This window comes from Nerophis ophidion, linkage group LG15 (genome assembly GCF_033978795.1).
Source record: "Nerophis ophidion isolate RoL-2023_Sa linkage group LG15, RoL_Noph_v1.0, whole genome shotgun sequence".
Classification (NCBI taxonomy): Eukaryota; Metazoa; Chordata; class Actinopteri; order Syngnathiformes; family Syngnathidae; genus Nerophis; species Nerophis ophidion.
The window spans coordinates 30,663,747-30,684,860 of NC_084625.1; the positions used below are offsets into that span (position 1 = coordinate 30,663,747).

At 40.0% G+C, this 21,114-nt stretch overlaps 1 protein-coding gene across 7 annotated transcripts in view; it reads right to left on the reverse strand.

Moving 5' to 3' along the window:
• ctnnd2a (catenin (cadherin-associated protein), delta 2a) overlaps window positions 1-21,114 on the reverse strand; it is a 747,299-nt gene that overhangs the window by 110,152 nt on the left and 616,033 nt on the right. For all 7 annotated transcript variants that reach the window (XM_061922003.1, XM_061922001.1, XM_061922002.1 and 4 more), the window contains exons 17-19: window positions 19,290-19,472; window positions 8,057-8,230; window positions 5,200-5,350 (exon numbers count right to left, since the gene is read on the reverse strand). In XM_061922003.1, the coding sequence (XP_061777987.1) occupies window positions 5,200-5,350; window positions 8,057-8,230; window positions 19,290-19,472 (508 nt within the window). The remainder of the gene's footprint in view (window positions 1-5,199; window positions 5,351-8,056; window positions 8,231-19,289; window positions 19,473-21,114) is intronic.

Here is a 21,114-nt window from a genome sequence, read left to right on the forward strand (position 1 = left end):
AATCATCCGACAACAATGAGGTGCTTTGAGGGTAGCGTTCCTCTGTGTCCTCGTACCGTTCCGAACAACGTGCCCGAAGAGACTCCCAAAATCCTTTGTTGTGACTCAGGGAGGCGAGTTTGCGATATAAACCACCAAGCCCACCAAAAAGCTGCAATAATCAAATGCCAGCGGAGGAAACACTAAATAACATCTTGTTGTCGGACGGAATAGCAGATACCACAGACACAACTTTAACTTTAACTCAACAGAAACACGGCAGAAATGAACGAGAGAGACATTTTATTTTGCCACAATTTACTTTTAGGATAATAAATGCACTTTTTTTTTCTTTTTTTTACTCTAACAAAAAAATACACAACAATACCATAATAATGCAATTTAAATTCCAAAACCAAACCCTACCCAACAACATTCAGAATAGCAATAAACAGAGCCATTGAGATGACACACAAACATGACCCAAAACAATCCAAAAGCGGTCAAACAAAAATGAATATTATCAACAACAGTATCAATAGCATTAACAACTCCAACATAGCAGTGATTAAAAAGCCCTCATTGACATTATCATTAAAGCCATTTATAGTAAATAAAAAACATTTAAAAAAAAAGAAAAATAGTGTCACAGTGGCTTACACTTGCATAGCATCTCATAAGCTTGACAACACATTGTGTCCAATATTTTCCAAAAAGATAAAATATGTCATATTTTTGGTTCATTTAATATTCAAAACAAATTTAAATAATGGATCCTATATTTCAATATATTACTCCTTATTATCTAAACCAGACCAGGGCAAATTAAGGCCCGGGAGCCACATGCGGCCCGTTAAGCTTTTCAATCTGGCCCGCCGGACATTCCCAAATAACTTTTTTAGATCTTTAATATGGAAAGTGTAGCTGCCATTATGATGTGCAGTCATCTTTTCAAATTACCGTAAGTCTTGAACTATACTACAAATTTCAATGGTTGGAATCTGCGCTTTCGCATGATATTTTAGTGACTAATGTTGTCCTGATACCAATATTACTTCGATACTTTTTGGTACTTTTCTATACTTTTCTAAATAAAGGGGACCAGAAAAAAATGGCATTACTGGCTTTATTTTAACAAAAAATCTTAGGGTGTGGCGGACCAGTACTTTTCAGGGGCGGTATTGTACCGAATATGATTCATTAGTATCGCGGTACTATACTAATACCCGTATACCATACAACCCTACTAGTTACTATGGTAATCTACATCACAGCAGGTCAGACAAGGCACCAAGCAGTGTGGGTGGGGAGCGTTTCCACCGAGTGTTTCCAGAGCGGCCAGCCTGAAATGTGTGTGTCAGGGATGGACGCGGAAGGAGATTTTTTTAAACAAAGTTCTAAAGCTTTGTGATACATCAGATATATCAGATTGTAGATTTGTTTTGTTTTTTTACCCTTTGTGTTCATATTTTGCTGAGTTTGTTGCATTTGGCTTGATTGTAAAATATGTAGATTGAGAGGGCGTGTGACGTTTATATGTTGTCAATATTCAGGGTTTCATCGTTTATAGAAAAAAATGTAATTCCATTCCGTTTTTAAGGCAATCTGTCATAACATTTTTAGCATTCAATAAGACTTTATTGTGAGGATTTGTATTAGTTTTCCTAAAAATAGATATACCGGCCCTCAGACACATTTTTTTCTCAAAATTTGGCTCCCCGAGTCAAAATAATTGCCCGGGCCTGATCTACACTAAATGCATTTTTTTTTACTGATATCATTTCCATAGCTTGTGTGTACCAGTCAGTACGAGTTGGACTACCAACATCTATCCATTTCTTTAATATTACCCTTTTTGTTATAATGCATATTGAAATTTTTATTCTTTGATGACATGTTACTAAATTGATGCAGATCACCAAGAATACACGTTTGCAGTGTCATTGGGATGTTTATAGTAAGGAATGTGATTGCTTCTTTTGTTGTTTTCAACCATAATTCTTTTATTATCTAACATTCTCACAATAAATGAACAAAAGTTCCCTCAGCTGCTTGCTATCTACGACACAAATTTTAAACAGCTGAGAAAATGTAAAATGCATGCCATATATGCACTTTGAAGTGGGCTAATTTACCACATTTACAAAAATGTTTTACCATGAATAAACACTTCAGGTATACATGTTAGTAGGATGACTGTATCATAGCACACTATCAGGCTAAAGAAGGGCTGTTCAACTTGTGGCCCCTCTGTAAAACTTAAAAACAGCAGCTCTTGCTTTGTTGCAGTGTTTAAAAAAAAAAAAAAAAGAAGCAGAGCCTGCTTGGTACCTCAATTTCAGCATGTCCCAATTTAAGAATGTTTTGAGATTAAGCGCTGTCTCTTTGCTAATTGTTATGCTTGAAGAAGCAAATAAAATATGAGTTACAAGCATTCCCGCAAGGTCCCTATTAGGGCTGCACGGTATACCGGTATTAGTATAGTACCGCGATACCAATGAATTATATTCAGTACTATACCGCCTCTAAAACGTACCAGTCCGCTACCCCCCTTCATCGTCACGTCATGACGTTGTTTTTACGAGCGGGCTAGCACAATCACTGAGTACTTACAAACAGACACAGTGTGTGGACAGAAAAGGGAGTATGGACGCATTTTGGTGTAAAAAGTAAAGATAAAGGTGAAGTTATAACACTGAAATGCCCTCAAGAAGAGGTGCTTTAAGACATGGCTAGCAAGCTAACGGCTTAAGTCCAGTCGCAGTCTGCAGTGTTTTAGCTACTTCTAAATCACTGATCCTCACCTCCATGGCGACAAATAAAGTACTTTTCTTACAAGTATCATCCCTGCAGGATGAGGATTAGTTAAACATGCTTCACTACACACCTTAGCTCACCGGAGTCACAATGTAAACAAACGTCATTGATGACAACAAACTTGATCTTCAACCTCAAGGACCTGGGCTTGAACTCAATCCTCTGTCAGTAGGTCCTGGACTTCCTGACAGGCAGACCACAAGAGGTGAGAGCAGGGAACTATGCCTCATCACCCATTATCCTCAACACCGGTGCCACCCAGGGCTGTGTTGTGAGCCCCCTACTCTATTCACTATACTCACATGACTGTGTGGCTAAAAACACCACCAACTCCATTGTGAAATTTGCTGACGACACAGCTGTGGTGGGCCTGATCTCCAGAAACGATGAGACGGCTTACCTGAGTGAAGTGAAGAACCTGGCACTGTGGTGTCAGGAGAACCACCTCGCCCTGAACGTCAGCAAGACCAAGGATATTATAGTGGATTTTAGGAGACAGGAGGCAAGGAACAACAGTCCCCTTAGCATAGAAGGGACGCCGGTCGAGAGAATGACCAACTTCAAATACCTTGGAGTGACAATATCAGAAGACCTGTCCTGGACCACACACACAGACAAAGTGGTGAAAAAGACACGACAGTGTCTGTACTTCCTCAGGACACTGAGGAAGTATAAGCTAAACCACAAGATCCTCAGACAATTCTACTCATGCACAACAGAGAGTGTCATGACTGGAAACACTTACCTCCTGGTGAATGACACAATATGTTACCGCATACGTCAGCAGACTAATTAGGAGTTTGTGTTTGTTTACTTACTAATAAAAGACAAGTTGTCTTTTATGTTCACTATTTTATTTAAGGACAAACTTGCAATAAGAAACATATGTTAAATGTACCGTAAGATTTTTTGTTAAAATAAAGCCAATAATGTTTTTGTGGTACCCTTTATTTAGAAAAGTATCGAAATATATTTTGGTGCCAGTACCAAAATATTGGTATTGGGACACGACTAGTCCCTAGTGAAATTGCTCTGTGTTTTTCTCCAAAACACTTCAATGCCTTTTTGAGGCCCTTAAAGTGGAACATTATCACCAAACCTATGCAAGCGTCAATATATACCTTAATGTTGCAGAAAAAAGACCATGTATTTTTTTAACCGATTTCCGAACTCTAAATGGGTGAATTTTGGCAAATTAAACGCCTTTCTGTTTATCGGTCTTTTAGCGGTGACGTCAGAACGTGATGTCACCGAGGTAATACAGCCGCCATTTTCATTTTCAACACATTACAAACACCGGGTCTCAGCTCTGTTATTTTCCGTTTTTTCGACTATTTTTTGGAACCTTGGACACATCATGCCTCGTCGGTGTGTTGTCGGAGGGTGTAACAACACTAACGGGGAGGGATTCAAGTTGCACCACTGGCAAGAAATCTGCCGCCAGACCCCCATTGAATGTACCAGAGTGTCTGCACATTTTACCGGCGATGCTAAGACAGACATGGCACAGAGATGTATGGATAACCTGCAGATGCATTTGCAACAATTAAGTCAACGAAATCACAAAGGTGAGTTTTGTTGATGTTCACTTATGTGCTAATCAGACATATTTGGTGGCAGCATGACTGCCAGCTAATCGATGCTAACATGCTACGCTAATTGATGCTAACATGCTATTTACGCTAGCTGTATGTACATTTGAAACTAGATACCCACATTTAATGCGAAACAAACACTTACCAATCGACGGATTTAAGTTGCTCCAGTGTCACAAGATGCGAAAGTCCTGATCGTTTGGTCCGCACATTTTACCGGCGATGCTAATAAGGCAGCCATGCTATGGGCCACTTCATTAGGTACACCCATTTTATGGCCAAATAGCGTCAATAGTTATTCGCTCAATAGGTTCAATTTCTTCTTCAATTTCGTTTTCGCTATCTGCCTCCATGCTCCGACCATCTGTTTCAATACATGTGTAATCTGTTGAATCGCTTAAGCCGCTGAAATCCGAGTCTGAATCCGAGCTAATGTCGCTATATCTTGCTGTGGTAATTGCCATGTTGTTTGTATTGGCAGCCCTGTATGACGTCACAGGGAAATGGACAGTCGCATCGCAAATAGGGAAAATCAAGAACTTTACAGCTTTTTTTAGGGATATTCCGTGAGGTGTAAAATTTTGAAAAAAACTTCGAAAAATAAAACAAGCCACTGGGAACTGATTTTTATTGTTTTTAACCCTTTTGAAATTGTGATAATGTTCCCCTTTAACATGCACATAAAGTCCCTATAGTGGGCAGGCGCCTCAGGTATGGCAAACTATTTGATCATTTGAGGGTCCTGAAATATTTGGTGGTGAGTCAGGGCATCGGGAAGGACGTTTCCTTTCCACAGGTTGCGACTTACCAATTAACTCCTTGTTCCGGATGTCCAGCGCCATATTTCTGAGCGCGGTGGCCACGGCGCAGACCACCTTATCGTTGTCGATCCGCAGTAACTCCACCAGTATGGGAAGGCCTTTTTCCTTCCGTACGGCAGCCCGGATGTACACCGACCACTGGGAGACGAGACAAAGGAAATGTTAGACAATACCAACTGTAACTGACAGTTTTTCAGCTTCATGGCTACTTTTTTTCGTTGCAGAAATAGTCTGCTCCAATCAGTAGGCGTATGGAAACAGCTGCAAGAGGAAGCCCAACACTCGAGGGGAGGATGTTATACTCGGGGGCAGCATGAGAGCATGAGGTAATACGCTGAATCACAAGTGATGTGCCGTGAGAGGGAGAATTATAAGAACTGGACAGCACTCTGTCCTCCCTCATCATGGCGTACTTAGATGAGCTTCTCAACATCCACGCTTCAAGTAGCACCGCCCTTGTGGGTCATCTGTAGCGGAATGGACATCGGGAGAAGATGGTCGGCCTTCTGAGATCACTTGAACTTCAACCCATTATTGTGCATCCTGGAGAGCAATCCAGGGAAATATGGCTTCCATCAGCGGTTCACAATTGGTTTAGCTGCTTCCACTTCACTCCTTAAAGACAAGCGTCGGTGCAAATTGGTCATCACTGCCCACAGGGGGAACAATTTTAAGAATGTAATTCTTTTTTAGTAGTTTTGATAATTTATAGCTAAAAAAAACTCAACTAAAGTATTGTGATAATTATTACACTTAAGTTTAATATTGTACACCACCGGTTTACGCACTAAATCAGTGGTGTCCAAAGTGTGGCTCATGGGCCATTTATGACCCGCAGCTATTGTAACTGCAGCATATTCGACAAATACCTTTATTAAAACAACAAAAAAACAAAGAGCAAACATATATAATCTAGCACAGACCTAGGCAAATTAAGGCCCGGGGGCCACATGCGGCCCTTTGAGCTTTTCAATCTGGCTCGCCGGACATTCCCAAATAATTTTTTTAGATCTTTAAGATGGAAAGGGTAGCTGCCATTATGATGTGCATTCATGTTTTCTAACGACCGTAAGTCTTGAACTATACAACATTTTTTAAAATTAAAATGTGGCCCCCGAGTGAAAATAATTGCCCAAGCCTGATCTAGCAAGAAAGGGTTGAAATGTTAATGCTAATAACACTACGCTGACATCATGTATGGAGGGTTAAACGGGAATGAAGTAATTTAATCAATACTGACATAATTACTTAAATGTGTTACAAATTGATTAAAATTCAAATAAAAAAACATTTGTAAATAAATTATTCAGTAATTTAATGTAAAATTATGGTATTTACTTAAGTCTTCAATTGATTATTTTCAATCAATCAATCAATCAAAGATTACTTATATATCCCTAAATCACGAGTGTCTCAAAGGGCTGCACGAGCCACAACGACATCCTCTGCTCAGATCCCACATCAGGGCAAGAAAAAACTCAACCCAATGGGATGACAATGCGACCGGTGCAATGGACGTTGAATGGATCTAGCATAATAGATCTAGCCTATTAGTGTGAGCGTTCAGTCCATAGTGGACTTAAATGTAATTTTCAGAATTTTTTTTATACATTTATTAATAATTATCTTTTAACAAATTATTTCATGGACCTGTGTGGCAGCACTTCAAGAATTTATTCTATCACGCAAACTAAGCTGTCAAACTTAGGACATAGCCAAACACCTGATCACTTTATTTAATATAAACCATCCAAATTTGGACGTTTGCGAATAAATTATGAATTTCTTTTTCTCCTCTGTTCCCCCCTCCCTTGCGGAGGGGGTCCGGTCCGATGGCCATGGATGAAGTGCTGGCTGTCCAGAGTCGGGACCCAGGATGGACCCCTCGTCGGGACCCAGGATGGACCGCTCGCCTGTGTATCGGTTGGGGACATCTCTGTGCTGCTGATCCGACTCCGTTTGGGATGGTTTCTTGTGGACGGGACTCTCGCTGCTGTCTTGGATCCGCTTTCAACTGAACTCTCGCAGCTGTGTTGGATCCACTATGGATTGAACTTTCACAGTATCATTTTAGATCCGCTTGACGACCATTGCTTTCGGTCCCCTGGGGGTGGGGGCTTGCCCACATTTGTGGTCCTCTCCAAGGTTCTCATAGTCATCATTGTCACCAACGTCCCAATGGGTGTGAGTTTTCCTTGCCCTTATGTGGGTTCTTCCGGGGATGTCGTAGTCGTAGTGGTTTGTGCAGTCCTTTGAGACATTTGTGATTTGGGGATATATAAATAAACATTGATTGATGATTGAATTGTTTACGTTCGATTTCCCCCACTCCTAGTCACATAACACCCATAGGGGGTGCAACAAATGTCATTTGCATGAGACAAAAATTAGGGCAAAGCATGTTGTCATTTACACAAGAAGAGAAACTCCCTTTGGAGAACGACCCGACCCGAAAATAGAAAGTGTTTGCTAGAGGGAAGCCTGGTGCCCGCACTCTTCCACGACACCTCTAAAAGACACCTTCCTGTCTTTCATAGTGTGTCCTTCAGGTTTCAATTGAGAAAAACGAACATAACCTCAAGGGAATCTTAGAGGGACAAAAAACCACATTCCTATCAGCATTTCTAGGTTGGCCATTTGCAACCAACAATGTCACATTTAAAGTTGTGTCATTCCAAAGTCATGTTTGTGTAACAAATATGTATTTCTTTCCTCAAGGATATCCAGATATGATACATTCTCATTGGATTGTTTGACGCCTCAAGCTGTTGAACCCACACATGAAGCTTCAAAATTGTTGTTTATAAAGGAAAGTTAGAACATTTTAATATTTATCAACATTACCTTCCAGCTGCCAGCAGCCAGGTTCTGCAGGGCTCCAGCTGCTCCCTCCAGGGTGTCAGGATTGGAGCATTCAGACAGCAAAGTGAGGTAGGGCTTGACGATGGTGGGGTGCCAGAGCATCTGAACCCCTTTGGGGGGATCCACTGTGTCTGGGAAGGGACCAACGCCATCCCACTGGGAGAGAAAGGAGATGATAAAGTAGATGTTTCCATAAACAGAATTCTAATACTTGGATAGGGTGAAAATATTTGAGATACAACGTATGGTAACATTTAGCGTAGCTCGGAATTGAAGGTTCGCATTTATGGTTGAGTCTGTTGTTACTGTTCAAAAACTCCACCAACACAAACAGATGCCAATTGAAGAGTTAGATCTCTGTCTAAGAAGTGAACTCTGATATGGTTCAGTTCATCTCAAGTTAAACAACTCATGGACCAAAGACACAATTCAGTGTTCAAGGAAATAACTAATACATAATAATAATAATAGATTAGATTTATATCGCGCTTTTCTATTGTTAGATACTCAAAGCGCTCACATTGAAGTGGGAACCCGTCATTCATTCACCCCTGGTGGTGGTAAGCTACATCAGTAGCCACAGCTGCCCTGGGGTAGACTGACGGAAACATGAGTCGGATTTACCGCCCTGCTGCAGTTAGTCTGTCTCGATATGCGTTTGTCCTCAGTGTCCATTTTTAAATTACATTTTTTTCTTGGAACGTTCAAGTGTGGTCACAAACACAGTCCGATTAGGTTGTGACTTTATGCATAATCTTCAATTTTACTCAAAAGAATCAATGAAGTATCGTCTACATGTCCACAAATCATAGATTACTTCTTCCCGATCCAAACAAAGAATCTCCAAGGCTATGTCTACACTAAGCTGGATAACCCATTAAACAAATGTTTATTTAGCCTAAGCCTCGTTTCAGCCACCCTAAATCAGCGTTTAAGGTCCCCCTCCTCGGCCAATTTTTAACATGGGTAAGTGTGCCATTTTTTTCTTGAATCTCCGGCTCTCAGTTTTCAATGGACTCATTGATCGTTGACAACCAGTTCGGGGAGGAAGTGATGCCAGAAAGACCGTGCTCTACATAAGAAGTGACCTAAGAAAGATGGAGGCCGGTCATCCAGACTTGGCCGTGAGGAAATCCCACATGAATACCTTGCGCGATTGCAGCTATTTCGGATACAAAACATCTTAGACGGCAACATAAATGGTTGAGCGACGGTTTTGGATAAGGCCTGAAAGAACGGCAGTCTGTTTGTGTATGTTTGTCAACGAGTGTGTTGTGACAATTGAACCGCAAGAGATCTTTCGAATGTCCAGGTCAGCTGTGATTCTACTTAGTGAAATACTTTGTCCATTCGTCAAAGGAAAGACAACGAAAGACTAGGAAAAATAGCAAATACATTTGGACTGGCAAAGCAGACTATTACTAGTTATTGTCCACTGTGTCAAGTTTTGTACTCCATAAATATTGTGAAGCCATGAAGTGGTTGCGGCCGTCAAGTACGACCACCAGTTTCAGCCAACAAGCACACTGTCCTGAGCAGATATCTATGATTCTTGTAAAATGTTCTTTATCACATTGTTTACTTCCACACGGTCATTAGTGATATGATCCATGTATAATGGATCAGGTGTGATTCACTATTATAGGGCTAGTCTAACAGCTGCTGATGGTGAGGCAAGCAAGGTTTACTGTTAAGAGAAATGTGGCAATAGTCTACCCTGAAACACAGGGTAAGGATACACTATATGACGCATGCATTTTTTCCGCGCATGCGTACTAGGTTGCGTATACCCCATCCGACGGACGGATGGGGAAGCGGGCGGAGGGGTCGGTGGGGGGTGTCCTTAAACGACCAGAAAGGTCAGAGTTGACAGCAACAGCTGTATGTCTGCATAACACCCAGTGAGCAAGGCTAATGCTCACTCATCCAGTTTGCAGAGTCAGGAGAAAATAATAAACTTAAACAGGTCGAGCAGACTTTTCGTCAGCTGCTTCATATTTTCATGGATTAATGATGTCCGCTGTGTGGACGTTTTTGCGCGTGAACAACATTAAATTGAGCTACAGCTGTATGAATAACATGCAACAAATCATTTCAAACCACAACAAAGCAATTGCAAAAGGACTGCCTACCCCCAGACTAAACGACTCTGAAACCAATAATGAATGTAACTGTCGCAAGAAACCTGATTGCCCTCTCAACGGAAGGTGCTTACAGACATCAGTCGTTTACCAAGCAAAGGTAACACGCAAGGATATTAACACATCCGACACGTACGTAGGATTAACCGAAGGAGCGTTCAAAACAAGATGGAATAATCACAACGCCTCCTTTAGAAACCAGACTTTGCGGAATTCTACAGAACTCAGCAAACACATTTGGAACCTCAAAGACAATAATGTTGAATATTCAATAACATGGCAAATTCTTGCATCCAGCACACCTTACAACAGTGGTAATAAAAGATGCAACCTATGCTTAAAAGAGAAACTGTTTATTATATATCATCCAGATCTATCATCCCTCAACAAGCGCAGTGAAATCATTTCAACATGCCGCCACAGACGGAAACACCTCCTAGGTAACACATGAGCCAATCACCACACCCTACGCCTGCTTGTACCCACCCACTCTGTGCCCTATATAAACCATTGTATGTGAATGCTTCCATTAAAATCTCCTGATGATTGAGGGAACCCCTCATGAAACAGTTCTGTAGAGATGAAGTAGTCTTGTGATTTTTTCCCCACACCTACATATTGCGCTCTACCACGGTATCGAGCACTATTCTCTGGATAATCCAAATATATATATATATATATATATATATATATATATATATATATATATATATATATAATCTGTCATTCTGTTTCCCAATATTATGCAAAATTTACTTTTCTTAATTTCTGGTCCCTGCTGATCCGTATTTGGGATCTGCATAAATCCTAAATAATTGCGCGTATCGGCCGTTAAAGTCCGTGTTGACACTGTGGTCGATAAGCTGCTTCTTTTTCTCTATCTTTTGGTTTTGTGGCATTCATTCTCCGCTGTGGCCATTTCTAATATAAAGTAGCGTAAAGTTCTTACTTAGATCCGTCAGTAAACTCACCATGAAATCGCTAAAACATACTGGTGTAGTGGGTTACACATAATTCACCCAAAGAACTATAGTTATTAGAGTTCCGGTCACGGTTTCACGGGACACATTTCCAGTGTGGTTGTTTCTGGATGTGGAGATGCTGCTTCGTAATTGATTAAATTAAAGTCTGAATGTGATTTAAACAGCTAGCTCCATCTTTTGACACTTCTTCCAGTCCAGTGGACCCGGACATCTTATATGTAATAGAAATGTGTAGTGGGGGTGTATGGTGTGTGTTCATTAAATATGTATTCTGATATGTGTTCTTCACAAAAAATGAGCCAAAGCCAGTGAGTCTCAGTTGGAAAAAAATAATTAATTGTATAATTTTTCTTTTAATAAAAATCAAAAACGGGTCCCACAGACCTGAACACCGCACATGATATTTAATATGTAATTAACATTTACATTTTATTTTACTATATTAGGCTAGAGTTGAAAATTACCCCAACTTTCACCCATCCATCCATTTTCTACCGCTTATTCCCTTCGGGATCACGGGGAGCGCTGGCCCTTATCTCAGCTACAATCAGGCGGAAGGCAGTGTACATCCTGGACAAGTCGCCCACTCATCACAGGGCCAACACAGATACACAGACAACATTCACACTCACATTCACACACTAGGGCCAATTTAGAGTTGCCAATCAACCTATGTTGCCACAAATTTATTCAAAATGTCTCAAGATTGAAAATGAAGCACAACTGCTCAACGATTAATATTATATTTTCATACAGTATACATTCTCTCACAGCAAACTATTTTTACCTGGTGCGCTTCAGACACTGACAGTGGGAAATATGTGTGTGTGTGTGTGTGTGTGTGTAGCAGTCCATTAGGAGTGTTTAGCTTAAGTTCAAGCTCCCACGCTGCTCCTTGGCCTTGCTGTCAGAGAGACTAATAAATGATTAAGGGGATGAACATTACCATCCGACTGCTTCTGCTTCCCAAAGCTTCTTGCTGCTTGTCTGTTTTTTTCATTTATATCTCGTTTCACACTCAAATAACAGCCTTTTCTGTGATACACCTCCACTTCATTCGATTGGGCAGGTGTACATAATGTTATGGCCAGTTCTAACATGGTTGGAGTCCTTCCGCTTTATCCTTTGGTTTGAAATTGCGTTTCGAGGATCAAACGTGCGATCCCAACAGATTGCAAGTGGTCTTTGCATTGACCCGCTGATGCAACGCGATCACACGTTTGCCAATTTGAAGGAGTTCTGAGTTTTCAACCCGGGCCGTATTAGGCAAACTATCTTATTAGCCTGAAAAAGAGGCCGGATAAAAAGAGTAGACAGGAGGATGAAGACACAATTAGGATTTTGACAGGAGCTGGCAAACTTAAAAAAAAAAAGTCTCTCTTATATAACGTGCGATAAAAGAATGAAACAAGTCAAATTCATTATAAAAGAGGACGATGCGTTTGAACAGAATTTGCCCGGTACTCTGTGATCTGAGGTTTCCATCCCTCCACTGCATTATTCACCGCGCTCACGTCCTGAGTCTGCTGAACTGACACCGTGTTCCTGCTTCATCATGAAAGGCTTCTTTTACTTTTCCTTTGGACCCCCATGTGGGTCGGAACATGAAGTTTGGCGACAAATGAACGTGAATAAGTGAGAAGAGATCTGCACCACTGCCATCACATCCTATAACCCAAGTTACTTACTCAGTGGCCTAGTGCAAGGGAGTAGGTTTGATTTGGAGATTGGTGGGGACACAAAAGTGCTCCAAGGCAGCACTCTGAAAGTTTACTTTTTTTTTTTTTACATTAGCAATCATAATTTCACGTCATGCAGATGTTATAGGGTAAAGCAACTAAAATGAAAGCAAAGGAGACAACTTGGAAGAGTTCTCATCTTTACTCTTTAGTGTAGGGCTGTAGTGCAACTGTGCATCATACTGTCAATTAACATAGCCTACTGTCCATCAACAACATCAGAAATACATTCATGCAATACAACATTGTAAATAAACATAAATGAACTGAATGAATGAAATAAGTTTATTTCGGTCATATAATCAATCAAATCAATCAACCATTTTGTGTGATCAGTTTAACAGTACATGTTATATGTATACAATTATGCACATTTACACACAAAAGAAAATAAAAATAATGACAAAAAAGGAATAGGCTGAAGCCAAAGCTTATATTTGCCTATCCTATACCTTCACTGAAGATTAGATTGCCTGGAACATCAACGTAAAAAAATCAATAAAAAAATCAATGGGATGAAAGTAATTGTTACTATATTTTATCATTTTCAATTATTTCACCTTTCGATGTTTTTCTTAAACCTTACAAAAGAAGTGCATGTCTTCAGCTCATCACTGAGCTTGTTCCACCATTTAACTCCTAAAACTGTAATACATTTGTATTTTATATTTGTTCTCGCTTTACCTATTTCAAAAATCGATATCCCCGTAAATTATAGTTTCGTCCTCTTAAATTAAATAGCCTGAGAATACAAGCTGGAAGGCTGTTGTTATTTACTCAAAACATAATTTCCATTGTTTTTAAAAACACAATGTCAGTAAATTTTAATACATTTGAACTCATAAATAATGGATTGGTATGTTCATAGTAGCAGGCTTTGTGTATTATTCTAATGACCCTTTTTTGAAATGTTATTATTGTGTCTATGTTTGTTTTATAAACATTTCCCCAAATTTCAACAGAATACATTAAATATGGAAAAATAAAATAATAATACAACATATGCAGGCATGTCTTATTCAGCATGTGTCTTACTTTATAAAGAATAGCAATAGATTTGGATATTTTTCCCTTTATATATTCAATATGCGGTTTCCAACACAGTTTATGATCAATTATTATTCCCAAGAAATTAGTTTCATATACTCTATCAATTTCCACTTGATTTAATTTTAATTTTGCTTCACAATTTGTCCTTGCACCACTAAACACGATAAATTTGGTTTTCTTATCATTTAATTATAACTTATTAATATCAAACCATTTTTTTTTAGCTGAATTAACTCAACCCCTATTATCCTCAACACTTCCTTTAAGTCTTCTCCTGAACAATATACATTTGTATCATCGGCAAAAATAATACATTTTAATTTATTACATACTGAACAAATATCATTTAGGTAGAGTACAAAACACTTAGGTCCCAATACCGAGCCTTGTGGAACCCCACAAGTTACTCTTCTTGGCTGTGATTTAATCTTATTAATTTCCACATATTGAGATCTGTTACTTAAATAACTACTTAACCACTGTTGCGAAACACCTCTTATGCCATATTTTTCCAATTTCCGCAGAAGTAAGGAATGATCGATTGTGTCAAAAGCTTTACATAAGTCAATAAATACTCCAACGGTGTGTTGCTTTTTTTCTATTGCTGTAGCTGTGTTTTCTACAAAGTCCATCACTGCGAGGGATGTAGATGGATTACTCCTGAAGCCATACTGATGCTCATTCAATAGCTCATGTTTGTCAATAAACTTATCAAGTCTATATACAAATAATTTCTCAAGAATTTTTGCAAATTGAGGTAGTAAGGACACAGGTCTGTAATTTGAGACCATATGTTTATCACCATTTTTATAAATTGGAATAACTTTTGCGATTTTCATTTTGTCAGGAAAAATTCCAGTTGATAAAGATTTATTGCATATATAAGTAAACGGCTTCAGGACACAATCCATCACTTCTTTAACAAGTGACATATCCATGTTGTTACCATCGACAGATTTTTTTATTTTTAAACTTTCTGACCACTTCTTACACATCACTTTCACAAACTCCACCAAGAAACATTGAATTGTTTATGTTAGATACAGGCTTTAACTTTTTCTCATGCTTCATTTTTAAATTTATATATTGTGCCAAATTTGGGCCAACATTCACAAAAAACTTATTGAATTCCTCAGCTATTTCTTCTATATTTTCAATAATTGAGTTGTCATCTTTTACCAGATATGCTGTAAAATCCTTATTGCTAGATTTTTTTAATCATAGTATTAAGCACATGCCAGGTTACAATATTATTTTTATGTTTATGCAGCAATTGTTCTTAATCGTTTTTTTGTTGCAGCCTCATGATACATGTCAATCTGTTTTTATACTTTTTATATTTGTCCTTCTTTTGCTTTGTTCGATTCTTAATAAATTCCTTGTAAAGCCTTTTTTTTTTTTTTTTACAGGCTTTTACTAAGCCCCATGGTTTCTCACTCTTTTTAGTATTTTGCTTATATTCTCTCAATGGACAATGATGGTCATGAAGTGTCAGAAATATATCCAGGAAAGTATCGTATCCTTCATTAGTATCCTCCACAAAAACATTTTGCAAGTCTTGCTTTAAAAGATCAGCCTTGAATGCATTAACTGCTTCTGCTCCCTCGCTAGCAACTAGCATGTAGGCTAGCTTTTACAAGCAGAAGGAGTGACAGCGGGGAGAGCCAATCACACGTAAGTTAGCTTGAATGCGGCAACCAATCAGGGAGCGATATTTAGGTTAGAGGCGGGACTTCCAGCAGGGACCGATATTTAACCCTTTCTGTGCCATAATCATTGACTAAACATTACGGGCAGCGCTTGTATTGATAGTGACTACACAGTAGCGGCTGGATATTGGTAGGGACGTGTCCCTAGCGTCCCTACCCAAATCTACGCCCTTGGCCTAGTGGTTAGAGTGTCCGCCCTGAGATCAGTAGGTTGTGAGTTCAAGCCCCGGCTGAGTCATACCAAAGACTATGAAAAAATGCGACTCATTGCCTCCCTGTTTGGCACTCAGCATCAAGGGTTGGAATTGGGGGCTGAATCACCATAAATGATTCCCGGGCGCGGCACCACTGCTGTTCACTGCTCCCCTCATTTCCCAGGGGGTGATCAAGGGGATGGGTCAATGCAGAGGACAAATTTCACCACACTTAGTGTGTGTGTGTGGCACTCATTGGTACTTTAACTTAACTTAAGTGAGCGCACACGAGGAAGGCTTCCTCTAGTTCAGTGTTTTTCAACCTTTTTTGATCCAAGACACAGTTTTTTCATTGAAAAAATCCAGGGGGACACTATTATCGCCATTGTTGTGTGCCAAACTTGTCACTTATTAGTAATCTAAGCTTAATAATACACCAAAAGAAAACTTATTGTCTTTTTCTGCCTTTTATTCCCGCTCTTACTTTTTCCACTTCCAGGTGTCCAACACACAACACATGCCATCATATCCTGTGTCCCCCGCCCTTAAGTTCCCCTTACAATGGTTCCGGTATTGACCTGTGACCCGAGTAACCAATACATGACAGACACCACCATCAGAAAATGTTAAAAAAGGAAACTCAATAGCCTATAATGACAATATAAAGTCGTTCTAATCAAGTACCTGATGCAATTGTTCGATATGAATTCTAACCATAACCATCATTAATTCTCTTGTCTCTAAGTAGGCTTACAAAGCAATGAGCTACCTGCTGCCACCTACTGGTACGAAAAAGTATTACACGGTTACTCTGCAGATATCCAGACACAACAGACACTCTACAACGGCATATCGTTTGCGGATTATAATTATTGGTTTGCAAACATCGATAATGGGCAGCACGGTGACAGAGGGGTTAGTGCGTCTGCCTCACAAAACGAAGGTCCTGAGTAGTCCTGGGTTCAATCCCGGGCTCGGGATCTTTCTGTGTGGAGTATGCATGTCCTCCCCGTGACTGCGTGGGTTCCCTCCGGGTACTCCGGCTTTCTCCCACTTCCAAAGACATGCACCTGGGGATAGGTTGATTGGCAACACTAAATGGTCCCTAGTGTGTGAATGTGAGTGTGAATGTTGTCTGTCTATCTGTGTTGGCCCTGCGATGAGGTGGCGACTTGTCCAGGGCGTACCCCGCCTTCCGCGCGATTGTAGCTGAGATAGGCACCAGCGCCCCCAGCGATTGACGAATAAGCGGTGGGAAATGGATGGATGGATGGGTTTGCAAAAAAAAAAATTCTGATCAATTAGGTGAAATTGCACACCAATCAATATCTCACGGTACACTAGATGTGGAATAGGAACTAAATACCGCATTGACCCGGACATAAGACGGAAGTTGTTTGATGACTTTGCTTCATTGATGACCGTCAGCATCAAAAGTTACCCCAACTTTTAATAAGGTCTTTTTACGGACGTGTCTGTGTCGCGACTGTATCTCTCCAATCAGAGTGAGTGACAGGCAGAAAATCTCCCACTCATTAAAAAAGAAGTCGGTTTATATATGTTGCAAGGTTCCGACCTCCTGGGTGAATTTCTGCGAATTAGGGAAACTATTTAATGGATGATTTTCTTGAATATTGTATGTATTTTAGGTCTTTGTAAACTGTTCTTTCACACACACTCATAGACACTTATTACACTCCTAAACACTTCTACAGTCTTATGTAATTCGATTAATAACGGGAAAGAATTAGCTGCAGGGGATGAGGATGACAGTCTTTTTAAGAGAACCGGTTGTCGTCATCCTCATATAATTTTCTTCTTTCATTATGTAGGAACTAGTGTTGTCCCGATACCAATATTTTGGTATCGATACCGGCGCTAAAATTATTATCATATTAATCGGCTTTATTTTAACAAAAAATCTTAGGGTACATTAAACATATGTTTCTTTTTGCAATTTTGTCCTTAAATAAAATGCTTACTTTCTCTTTTAACATGTTCTATCTACACTTCTGTTAAAATGTAATAATCACTTACGCTTCTGTTGTTTGATACTTTACATTAGTTTTGGATGATACCACACATTTGGGTATCAATCCGATACCAAGGAGTTACAGGATCATACATTGGTCATATTCAAAGTCCTCATGTGTCCAGGGACATATTTGATGAGCATATAAATATAATATAAATACAAAAAAAAAACAAAGGAAGATTTTGTGTTGTAAAAATCTTCCTAGTGTAACTAGTCGATTGTAACTATCGACTAGTTACACTATTGTACATGGTATTATTACAGTAGCTTTTAGGTGTAGATCCAACAATGGCGTTTGTTTATATTGTAGCGTCCTGGCTGTCCTGGGATCGCCTCGGGATCCCCGGGAAGAGCTGGACGAAGTGGCTGGGGAAAGGAAAGTTTGGGTTTCCCTGCTTAGGCTGCTGCCCCCGCGACCTGACATCGGATAAGCGGAAGAAGATGGATGGATGTTCGGTAGTGTTTATGTTGTGTTGCGATGTAAATATTCTTCCACAATGCGTTTGTTGTTGTTTAGTGTGGTTTCACTATATGGCACATATTTATACGGCCACCCTTCGTGTGACATATATGCCTGTTGAGTAAGTATGCCATTCATTCGCTTGTGAGCAATGTGCTTAAAGTCAAGATGATTGTGTCATTAGTTCATAATCAGGCACAATGAAATTGAGGTTAGGCTTTTTTAATTAAAGACTAATTGATTTGTGACTTTTTTAACGACAATAAGACTGATTTTTGTAAAAAATTTTTAAAGAATGAAAGTTGCCATCAATCACAGGTGGGTGCTCGGCATTGTCCGTGGGTGCTCGGGCCCCGAGACACCCACGGGATCAACGCCTATGACTGTATATGTTTGACTTCTGAGTCACATCTTCATGTGCATGGGAACATGACACCAGTTGCAAACTAATTTGTAAACACGGAAAATTTGTCTCACGTAAATGTTAGCTAGCTAGTAAACACTGCACAGTGCATTAATAGTGAATTATATGTGAAGTGAATTATATTTATATAGCAATTTTCTCTAGTGACTCAAAGCGCTTTATATAGTGAAACCCAATATCTAAGTTACATTTAAACCGGTGTGGGTGGCACTGGGAGCAGGTGGGTAAAGTGTCTTGCCCAAGGACAAAACAGCAGTGACTAGGATGGCGGAAGCGGGAATCGAACCTGCAACCCTCAAGTTGCGGGCACAGCCGCTCTACCAACCGAGCTATGCCGCCCCGTAATAGAATTGCTCGAAATGAATACCCTATTTCTTTAGCAACATGACAGAGGATTGTAAAGCTCATGAGCTTTTTTCACCACAGTGCCATCTGCTGGTGGTAATAAGGGATTTTGAGGTCATTTTTGTTTTGTTTTACCTGGTCGGCGCCCTTCTTTTTCTTCTTCTTCTTGCCCCAGCAGCCGGAACTCTCTCCGTCGCGGCCGTTGGCGTCACAGAGCAGACCGTCGAGCTCCTCCAGCCCCCCCTGCTGGCCGTGAGACGTCTCGGCGGCCAGGCGATACGACAGGTTCCTCAGGATGCAGACGCAGTTCTCCACGGTCTGAGTTGGGAGATGAGAGGCAGAGATGTGGGACGGGTGTTTAGGAGATGCGGGGCTGGATGCACTCAAATGAAACGTCACGCTTGAGAACACTGCTGGAAGTGGACGTGGAGGCTGGTAAAAGTGCCTCGTCGACTAGCCGCAGCACTTTTGCAGTGCGAGAACGGCGAAGCTCGATAATCCACAGGTAATATGAACGTGTATTTTATTAGTTCAGGCTTTAAAATGAAATTAGAATAAACTCGGGTAAAACGAGGAAAAATGACAGGCCCGATATATTTTCTTACAGGCCATTTAACGTGCGCTCATGCCTCTGTTTAGTGCGAGTCGGCGTGTTTAGTACAACTTTGACAGGGGGGTGTCATCGAGGTAGTGGAGTGGAAATGAACCAAGACGAATCATCCGTCTCTTGCGCCGCAAGAGCCGTGGGTTTACACAAAAACAGGCACAGAGCGTAATTGAACAGACTCGGGAGAGAGCGACAAACTAAACAAACGTCTCAGTCCAGCGAGCTGCAGTCACAGACACACACTGACATTTCCATTTTCTGGTTTATGCTTTTTTTGGTGCTACATTGCTCCATTCAGCTGCTTTAGTAAATAAAGAAACGTGAGCTTGGTGTTCACATAATTCAGAGTCAGAAACAGGTATTGCACCATTGTATAGAAATAACACTCACATCTAATGTAGTAAGAGTTAGCATTAAAATATTTTATCATCTTTATTTCCTCGTGCCATCATTTCAGTGACTAGTTGCTAATTGCCACTTAGCTACACATCATTAAATTTCCTAAAACATATTGATTGGCAACACTAAATTGGCCCTAGTGTGTGAATGCTGTCTGTCTATCTGTGTTGGTCCTGTGGTGAGGTAGCGACTTGTCCAGGGTGTACACCGCCTTCCGCCCGAATGCAGGTGAGATAGGCTCCAGCAACCTCCGCGGCCCCGAAGGGAATAAGCGGTAGAAAATGGATGGATGGCTGGATATTACATATTAAACCTCTGTGCATGTTGTTAATGCAGGGGTGTCAACCGTTTGCTATGCATAAAAATCAACCTGAAATTTTTGAATGAAATAAACTGCTGTTCTAAATGGGTCCACTGGATGTCGCAATAGCAATTCTTTGGATCTTTGTAGATGATGCCATATTTGTACAAAATAAACCACATGATGTTAGTACATATGTTGAGGAAAATGGTCAAACTACATACATAACATACTGTAATTTGATTTTGATATAATTTTTTTATCGTGATAGATTGAAAATAAACACCAATGAGTTGACTGATTAACATTATCACATCATTTATTCCGAATCAATAACGACAAATAAAGTATATGTACTATTAACTGCAACAGGTAATTGTAAAAAAACAAAACAACAACAACAAAATTAGGATTTGTAGAATTTCAGAATGTGTTTTTTCTAATTTTAAACAAAGAAATCAAATTGAAGTTGTCTTTTTTTTAAGTTATCGTGCCGTGATTTTACCAGTCCAGCCCACTTGGGAATATGTTTTTCTCCATGTCGCCCCCCATACTAAAATTAGTTTCACACCCCTGTCTTAATGCATATGTGTAGCATTTAGTGGTACAACAAATGATAACATAAAGTATATATATTATAAATTATATATATT